The sequence below is a fragment of the Populus alba genome, chromosome 3, assembly GCF_005239225.2.
Source record: "Populus alba chromosome 3, ASM523922v2, whole genome shotgun sequence".
Lineage (NCBI taxonomy): Eukaryota > Viridiplantae > Streptophyta > Magnoliopsida > Malpighiales > Salicaceae > Populus > Populus alba.
This window is the reverse complement of record NC_133286.1, coordinates 12,518,739-12,528,048: the sequence shown is the minus strand read 5'-3', so window position 1 is coordinate 12,528,048 and position 9,310 is coordinate 12,518,739. Positions and strand designations below refer to the sequence as shown.

General features: G+C 32.2%; 2 protein-coding genes across 4 annotated transcripts; both read right to left on the bottom strand.

Annotated features, from left to right (window-relative positions):
• Window positions 1–310: 310 nt before the first annotated feature.
• On the bottom strand, window positions 311–881 carry LOC118062868 (uncharacterized). Its single transcript, XM_035076731.2, has 2 exons — window positions 701–881; window positions 311–624 (listed from the first exon to the last, which is right to left on the bottom strand). The coding sequence occupies exons 1-2, from the start codon at window positions 766–768 to the stop codon at window positions 501–503; spliced, it is 192 nt and encodes a 63-aa protein (XP_034932622.1). The 5' UTR covers window positions 769–881; the 3' UTR covers window positions 311–500.
• A 2,280-nt stretch (window positions 882–3,161) lies between these two features.
• LOC118062872 (probable serine/threonine-protein kinase PBL19) lies at window positions 3,162–7,459 on the bottom strand. Of its 3 annotated transcripts, none has more exons than XM_035076737.2 (6): window positions 7,211–7,459; window positions 6,566–7,043; window positions 5,357–5,617; window positions 4,430–4,552; window positions 3,555–3,986; window positions 3,162–3,465 (listed from the first exon to the last, which is right to left on the bottom strand). In XM_035076737.2, exons 2-6 carry the CDS (start codon window positions 6,911–6,913, stop codon window positions 3,460–3,462), a joined length of 1,170 nt encoding a protein of 389 aa, XP_034932628.1. In that variant the 5' UTR covers window positions 6,914–7,043; window positions 7,211–7,459; the 3' UTR covers window positions 3,162–3,459. The 3 variants fall into 3 exon arrangements, with proteins under 3 accessions (XP_034932628.1, XP_073263953.1, XP_073263954.1); XM_073407852.1 differs by having other exon boundaries at window positions 7,270–7,459; XM_073407853.1 differs by having other exon boundaries at window positions 7,410–7,427.
• Window positions 7,460–9,310: the final 1,851 nt, after the last annotated feature.

The window sequence follows — 9,310 nt, the reverse complement described above, 5'->3', positions numbered from 1 at the left end:
ATTAATACCAAAATCAACACAAACTATTAAGCATCGAAATTCCTCAAAGCTCTTAAGCTTAGGAACATTTTATGATCGGATTGTTGTTAATAAAATATAATGTATGGACCTATTCTTTTAATAAATCTTTACACATCAATTGCCACCGCAAAAAGGCAATAATAGGCTATTAGCATGAACGATGTGAAGCATCTGAATGTCTCGCATGCCTAACAGGTTTTCATGGGAAAAAAACCAATAATCATTCATGAAAAAAAAAATTCAAAAGGTGTCCAATACAAAGCGATCCGTAAATCTAAATTCAAAATACTTAAATAAAAAAAAGCTACGCGTTAATTAATAATATTAGGCCAATGCTGGTTAAGATCAGCAGCAATATTACACAATGTACAGATTTTCCTTCAAAAATAAAAAGAACAAAAAAATAATTATGGCAGGAAACAATTAACTCACTATAACACAGAAGAAGAGGAGTTAAAAGTCAAAATCCCAAGGTTCTCTTAAGTCTCCAAGCTCTTTCCGAGACAATTCTCTTCAATTGAGTTCGGGTTTCCACGGCGAAGATCTTCAATTAAGTCTCCAAGCTCTTTCCGAGCTGATTCTCTTCCAAACATGAAACCATACCTGCAACCCCCAAAAATAAAATCAAATTAAAAAAAATAAAACCTGATTGACTGACGAGAAGAAAGTTGAGGAATACCAGAAGGAAACGGCAGAGAAAACTCCGGCTGTGGTTACTGTTTGAACTAGTGTGAACGATTTTCCCATTTTCCTTTTTCCAATTCTATTTTGTTTTCGGTTCTATTTCTAGTCTATGAGTTAGTTTCGGGTTTTACAAAGCTTTTCTCTCAGTACAGTACACCCTGGAACCCCCCCCCCTCCTTTTTCTCAGCAGCAAATAAATAAACAGACTAATAAAATAAAAACTGAAGTAATGTGGGCTAAGGCTGGGCTCCAATAACTAGAGCCTGTATTTTAATGCTTTACACCTGAACCATGCATGGGAGATTTACTAGTTTTCCTTCCATTGCAACTTACAAAACTCTCTTAAGTAACTTCCGATTTAAAAATCTCAAGTATTATTTTTTTAATCTTAATATCAACTTTATACATGAGAGGGGGGTAAAATGAAAAAAATAAAAAACATAATGTATAAAGTTGATATTAAGATTAAAAAAATAATATATATATATGAAGGATGAAATTAAAAAACCAATAAAACCTTTACAAAAAAACAAAAGAAAAAAAATAAAAATTAAAAGAATTAGGATAAAATTGAAAGTAATAATATATGACAAATTAGGATTGGAAGATGAAATTTAAAACAATTAAAATTTTTACAAAAAAATCAAAAAAAAAATAAAAAATAATAAGCATTAAAGTTGAAATATCAACAACAAAGAAGACAAACCTATAATTTTTAGGAGATAAGAAAGAAAAAAAGGAAAAAAAAAAAAAGAGTTCATCAATGTTAAATAATACTGCTATTATTAACACGCGTTGCACCAACAAGAAAAGGATGTGGTGATATTTTCAATGATACGGTAAAAATATAATTTTTTTTTTTGTCATCAAAATGTGCCGCGCATTGCTAGAAAAGCGCAGAAACCTTCAATGCACCAACCTTCTTTCAACCTTTTTTTTATATTGTTTTAAAAAAATTAGTATAAAAAAATAAATTGTTATCGATGAACCTTGTAATAAGAGAAAGATCAAAATGAAAATATCAAAAGGCCCCTAAATGAATGTCATTTAATTGTATTTAAAAAATGAAAAGATATAAATAATCATGTATGCTAGTTTTAAATTTTATATTTTGAGAATAATTAGATTATTTATTATGCTTAAAGAATTAGAAAAGACTTACTTTTTTTTTGGATGGATTATAAAAAAGTTAATGATTAAATTTGCCTTTACTTTTAGTTGTATATATATATTATAATTATTTTATAGTATAAAATATTTCACTGACATATATATATATATATATATATAATATTAATTTGTAAATTTTAAAGAAATGAATTTGGGTGTGTTTGTTTTAGCTTTTTGTGGTTGAGGTTGTTTGGGTACAACCCAATTATACACAAAACTTCACAAAAACTATTTTTTCTTTTTTTATATATCTTTTTAATGGATTCCACACCCAAACTCAACCTCTAAAACAAACCAACACTCCAACGCGAAAAAGTTCTCTGTCCTTCTGACAATTTATTATTCCAAACATGATTGAAGAGGGTCGAATTCAAGCCCGTTATGAAGTAACGTTTTTTCATGTATGGTGCGGGCAGCCGACCAGCCAGCCAGCCAGCCAGCCAGCCAGCTTGTGATGGTAATGTCAAATTACTGGCAAGTTGGTGATTGAAACTTGAAACATGAGCCCTGATTCTTCACAATATTTTATAATACCTCGTACAAAAAAAAATATATTATCTTGGTTTATTCGTACGTGGACCGTGTGGTTTCCTCCGCCTGCTCCACCAAAATGAAAAATAAATAAAATACTTTGAATATATGTTTTTATTTCTTAGGATGAATATGGAACACGTGGAGAGATAGAGCAGCTATTTCATGCTCTGGATTAAAAATATTATTTCACACTACACCACAAATATCTCCATGATAGTGGAAAGAAATCATTTAGTATATTTTATTTTATAACAAAAACATAGTATTTGTATCAATTTTATGATTTCATACGGTCGGGGTTTAAAATTATTATATTATGGTTTAATTTGCAAGTCCGAATGATGATCGAATTATTTGCCTCATGTATAAGTTTTTTTTTTTTTTTTTTTTTTTTGTAATTTGGGTTAAAGCCTTAAATATAGTACTCATTAAAATTTATTAAAATCTTTTAAATATACCGAGTTAATGTGAGAAATGCGCTCTAGGAATTATCTGAGAATGAGACTCAACGTAATCAACTCCCTTCAAAAGCCTCAAGCAACATTCAAAATTAAAAACAGCAAAATATCAGTCTGCAAGTCATGGCAAACTCTCTCGTTCTCACATTCTAATAAACTTTTAATTTTAGGATCAATAAATTTAATCGAGATATATATAAATTAATTCAAACACCAACATTAATTTAACAATATATATAAAATCTCGAAGATTGATCCAAAAGGCAGAAATAAGTACAAGAGGTTGATCACGAGTTGAGAAATAATGGAAACCACATTACATTAATCATTGTAATCATATCAGACAGAAGTTTGGCATCAAGATCCACGACCATTCTGCCCATTCACTCTTTGTTATTGCCTGCCTCACTCCATTTACAATCTTTACAATGGAAAAGAATGGTATTAGCTACCTCGAACCCTTGGCTTATCCGACACTGAATCGGATCAACTCATTTACAAAATTTATGCAACTCTAGGATTTATTTCTCACTGGAACGAATTTCAGGTGCACTGTTCATAGTTCCATCCGTTGTGCTTGGTATCCAAACATTTACACCTGTCAAAATTACAAAAGGTAGTTCAATCAGAAAAGTATGGTAATGTCTTGGCTCTAGCCAAACTGTTAAAGATTATACATGGACAAACCTTGTTCTGTCTTCGCCTAAACAAGCTAGATTGAGATGATTCGGCAATATTCTTATTTGTGGAGGTGCTTCCCCCTTCCAAATCTTGTATTATTTGCTTCAGGCTCGCCACCACTTTAGTCATTGTCGGCCGCTCTTTTGCGTTCTTGTTTAGGCAGCTATCTGCCAACTTAGCAAGTTGCCTTGCTGCTTTGATAGAGTACTCATTTCTCAGTCGTGGATCAATAATCATGCTGAATCTACTACTGTCAACTGGGAACTGTTTCACCCAATATAGAAGCTTCTGCTCCGCTGCAGGGCGGTTTCTTTCCACAGTTCGCCTGCCAGTAAGGATTTCGTAGAGAACCACACCGAAGCTCCATATATCACTTTGACTGGTGAGGTGGCCTGTTTCAACATATTCAGGAGCAGCATACCCATATGTACCAAGCACCTGACACCGGCAAACACATCAACAAAAAAACATGCAATGCCAAAAAATCAATATTGAAATACAATCAAGCAGCTTTGTATTAATTATTGATCAGGGAAAGGCATCCTGCATAACCATGCTTATCCAGATCTAAAAATGTAACTTTTCAGGAAAAATTCGTGTTAATGATTTGATAGATATCGGTAAAGAAGAAAGAAAAGAAAGGGAAAGATAAGAGGTTAATTTGGTTCCACCTAGTTGCAGCATAATTCATATATAACCAATGACATACTGAGATTTTTCAGTTTCTAAAACACACATTTTCTACAATCTGAGCTGCATCACTTCTAGTATGGAAGTTAAAGGTGATTAGATTAACCAGCTACATTTTTTGGTTCAGCAAACTAATGAAGAACGCATATTAGAAGATGGTTTTGTTTAAAACACGTCATAAAGCTACTCACCGCAGTGGATACATGAGTCCGATCACCAGTCGGCCCTTCTCTAGCAAGCCCAAAATCTGAGAGCTTCGGCTTGAAGTCCTCATCCAAAAGAACATTCGAGGATTTGAAATCTCTATAAATTACCTGTGCAATTGAGACAGAAAAGGATTAAAATTCAATAATTGAATAAGAGGCTGTCTTAAAATGTACCAAAACTTTCAATGTGAGGCCAAGAACGCTACGATCATTCATAAACAAAATAAGATACTCAATGCCGTTTGTCCAATTCACAGCTTCTCCACATCACATAAAACCGATACCCTTAGGAAAAGAAATTATAAGAACTTGGATGCAGAAAATGAGTTCTGCCAAGGTTTCATCCATGGCGAGATGTCACAATAATATCCTTTAGTGTAAAACTAGGTAATGATGAAATTTCTCATCCACCCACCACTATATCTGAACAGTAGATTCAGCAAATGCCTTTTCCAGAAACTATGAGGTATGTTTAATGAGTCAGTAAAATTCCCTACCAGAAAAGAATGAGAACTGTGGCCAGGTCATATCATCTTCCTGGGCTGGAGACTTGTCAAATCATAGCGAGACAGGATAAAATGTTCTCACAGGAAGCAACTATCTGTCTAAACCAGTTGCTCAAATTCTGTATGACTCTACCAGTATGATGGTCCAGAATGGGCCAATTAATCTACATTAATATTAGAAGGTTCTGACTTCAAGACCTACACACAAATACATTTCTTTTTTTACAAGAATCAGCCAATACCTTACGAGTCCACACACTCATCTTAAGAATAGCATCATAGCCACAACTTGAAAGCATGAAAGTGCAAGACGCTCCGGATTCCTAGATCAAGACAGATTTCGACTTGGTGCAGTCTACGTAACAGGGCCATTAATTCAGTTCATCTAGGTCATAGTAAAAAGTACCTGGACTTCCATTCCTCCATGCAAGTAAGCCAATCCTTCAGCAGCACCAAGGATTATCTCTAATCTTTTCCTCCATGGCAGATTGGGCAGACCTCTGTTGAAAAGATGATCTTCTAAGCTTCTGTTAGGCATATATTCATAAACCAGTAGCCGTTGGATCCCTCTTTCACCATCTACGGAGCAGTAACCTATAAGTTTCACTAGGTTTGGGTGACTAACAACTCGAAGAAATTGAACTTCTGCAAGCCATTGTTTATGACCCTATATCAGAGAAGGACATCACCAAAAGAAACAGGTTTTAGTTGATGAAATGAAGAGACACATAAACAACAAATAAAAGAAAACATACAACAGTTAATGAAGGCCAACAGGCATCAATACTACCGAAAAAAAATTAAGTTTTGATGAATTTGTGTAATTTGAACTACAGAGAAGATTCCAAGGACCGAATACTAACTTTTGGATCCAGTTAATTTGAGCTTTGTTCCAAGAAAGATACTCCATTTTCCTTATTATAATGGATTCTAAGCATAAAGTTAAAGTTTAACAGATGCAAGAGTTATTGGCCTATTGCATATTATTGTCCGTTAGCTTCTTTTTTCTCTTGCTAAATTTTGTGATAAAGCCAACTCTCTGCTCATTCACAATACTCTCCCCCTGGCAATCGCCAAATGACTTGCAAAAGTCTAACTTATCACTGTCAACATTATTATCCTATCATTATTAAGAAAGAAACTCAAGATCCCTGCATATCCAAATGGAATTGTCTTGCTACTTTGGCCAAAGACATTTTTGGCAGCAAAATGACATAATCTGTATCCCAAAGTCGAGATTATGTGACTTGTAAGCCACATTTCTTCACATGATCATGTCAGATTTTGATTTCAACATTAACTCCCCCAACCGAATGAAAATTATTACATGTAAAGTGATTGTGAGCCTCAAAATGAGTACATTAGTATTTTGTGATCATTTCAGGAATGGATATGCTTGTAAATCAGTCAATCACCAAAAGACGCTTTCTTTGTCAAATTTTTTTTAACACCTTGATTTAACTGAGGAGAAAAGCAAAACATGACATTTTTTCAATTTATAACAAGATGTCCATACAAACAGTTAGTTCACCAAAGTACATTACTGAATGCAAGAGGCAATTGGAAAATTAAATAAATTAAGCACAGCAATTACAAAGAAACAATGAGATTGTACCTGCAAGCCGTGGTTGTTGAGCTTTTTTATGGCAACAACTATAGGATCCCCTTGACCATTAGCAGGTCTGATTGTTCCCTTGTACACACTCCCAAAACCACCTTCTCCAATCTTAAGCAATCTGTTAAAACCATTTGTAGCCTCTCTAAGCTCTTGAAAACTGAAAACTTGCAAATTGTGCTCGCTCACGTTGTACAATTCAGGTATGCTTCTTGGACATGGTAAGGACTTCGCTGTACGACTCGAAGATGAAATATCTGATTTGCGTTGGCCTCCCAATTCTGGGGCTGAATTTGCTTTCCCTTTCGTGTTCTTAGATTTATCCTTAAAAATATAGAAACACTTCATGGTTTTTCCCTCAAGCTTTCGATATTAAAACTTGCCACAAGCACGTATTGTCTCAGATTGTTGCAATTGCAAGAGCGAAGGAGGGCCTTAAAAGGGCTCAAAAAAGAAACGCAGGATGAAGAAATGAAAACTGCAGGAAATGAAGGGAAAAAGCAAGCTTAGCAAACTATATAGATAGAGAAGCAAACTAAGAAACCCAGTTGAGGATTGAATCAAAGTGTAAACACAACAGAGAAAGAATTGAGCTTTGATCGGAGGAATTATATTGTAGAGAAGTGATGGCAGCAGAAAACCAACCAATAATAGAATGACAGGTATAAAGGGGCAGATAGCGGAGACGGTAGAAAAATAATTACGATTCAAAACCGAGGCATGAAACAGGCGATGAACAAGCAATGCAGGTGGGAAAGTAACAAGACGAGAAAGAAAAGTAGAATAAACACGCATGGAAATAAATGGGAATTGAGAGAGAGATAGAGAGAGTGGCGTGTAAGACCAGAAGAAATGAAGTGAGGACAGTCCACATGATCAAATCAGCGAAGACTAATAAGAAGACCTTTTCCTTCCAGGTTAATGTTATCTTTATAATGGGTCTCTGTATTCCTTTACGCGTTCGTACCCTGACGGGTTTTTTTTAAGTTTTTTTTTTTTTTTTTGTGGTTTTTTTATTTAAATATATATTAAAATATATGTTTTTTTATTTTTTAAAAGAAATATTTTTAATATCAATATATTAAAACAATTACAAAATAAAAATAAAAAATTAATATTTTTAAAAACATAATTTAAAAGACAATTCCAAATTCCAAACTTCATGTTAGTCCTTTTATCTTCGATGAGATACCGTAATTGATGACTACTTACTTTGGAAAAAAGAAAATATCTAAAAACCAATGCTTTGCAACTAAGATACATGGCGTCCATCATCATCAATCTGACAGTCCTAAACATTAAAAAAAAAATTATATGCATGGGTCGATTGTATTATAAAATATCATCTTAGAATCATAATTCAACGGCTTATATATATTTTTTTATAGTTTTCTTTTACAGGTTGATTGTATTTTTTTTGTTTGGAAAGTGTGATTATTTATTATTTTTTAAAGTAAATTTTACTAAAAAATACATTCAAAAATATATATTTTTTTATTTTTTTAAAATTATTTTTGATATCAGTATATGAAAATAATTTTAAAAACATTAAAAAAATATTAATTTGAAGTAAAAAAATAAAAAAAATAAATTTTTTTTAAATATTTTTAAAACACAAAAAAAATTAGGATCATCTTTCCATAAAATTCAATCTTAAATATCCGGAAAATTTGATCTGAAAACACTCTTTGTTTACATTTTTTTTTTATAAAAAAAAGAGAGAGACTGAAGAATTCTTGTGGTATTGTGCACTTTAAGTTTTAATTTTTATTTTATTTTTTAAGATATGACAGATTAAAAAAATATTGTCTTTTGTTTGATCGCAAGTGTGATTGGATCTTTCTCTCTCTCTTTTTTATTTTTTATTTTTTTATTATATGACTTATTAATATAATTCAGCTTCATTTAAAAAAAATAAATACGATCAACTTCATTTTTCAGAAAGATACTATCATTGATTTAAATGTAGGCGTGTTAATAAGATGCTTTCGAATATTTTACGAACACGTCATCTCTTACAAGTGTATGACCAACTTATCTAAACGGTTTGTTTTTCAAGCTAATTGCACGCTTCAAGGGATGAATTCAATTTACAGTGAGAAAATGAAATGAATATTTTTTAGCTTTTAAAATTAGAAACACTTAATTAATAAACTCTTTAAAATATGAGCACTCAAATATTTCAAATAAAACACTTAATAAAAATAAAAATTGTAAAGCTCAAGTGGAAAAAACAAATAAAAAAAATAGAAATAGAAAATCCAATGGTCTTTACAATTTCTCCCTTGAAAACGGGTTTCACTTTAATTAATGTTTGGCATTTGACCAGCTAAAGTTAATTAATTAATTAATCGACTTTAAGATAGAAGAAGCAAGAATTTATATAAAAGAGAAAATGGCTATGTGCCGCCAACTTCAATAATTGGCGTCACCCGGTACGCAGTCGTTTTGGCCTTGCGTGTGGACGTGAGTTGACATGCTTGTGCTTGTGCATCATGAGGCAAATATTATTTAATTATTTGCATCTTAAAATACGCAAAGAGTGTTCCATGATATTGTTTATAATATAATATAGTAATAATTCAGTACCCCGAATAACACACATGCATGATTTTCAAATCCTTGATGGAGGATTAAAATTTAAAAATCTCACCCTCGTCCTCTTCCTTTTCTTTGAAAATAATTATTTTAATGTGCTAGTATTAAAAATAATTTTTAAAAAATATATAATTAATATATATTTAA

Bases quoted from the DNA above. Each gene is read 5' to 3' on its own strand.
- LOC118062868 (XM_035076731.2), bottom strand. From the start codon at position 768: ATGGGAAAATCGTTCACACTAGTTCAAACAGTAACCACAGCCGGAGTT. The intron at 625-700 runs GTATTCCTCAAC...TGGGGGTTGCAG, and splicing joins TTCTCTGCCGTTTCCTTCTG to GTATGGTTTCATGTTTGGAA.
- LOC118062872 (XM_035076737.2), bottom strand. From the start codon at position 6,913: ATGAAGTGTTTCTATATTTTTAAGGATAAATCTAAGAACACGAAAGGG. The intron at 5,618-6,565 runs GTACAATCTCAT...TCTCTGATATAG, and splicing joins TCAACAACCACGGCTTGCAG to GGTCATAAACAATGGCTTGC. The intron at 3,987-4,429 runs GTGAGTAGCTTT...TGCCGGTGTCAG, and splicing joins GGACTCATGTATCCACTGCG to GTGCTTGGTACATATGGGTA.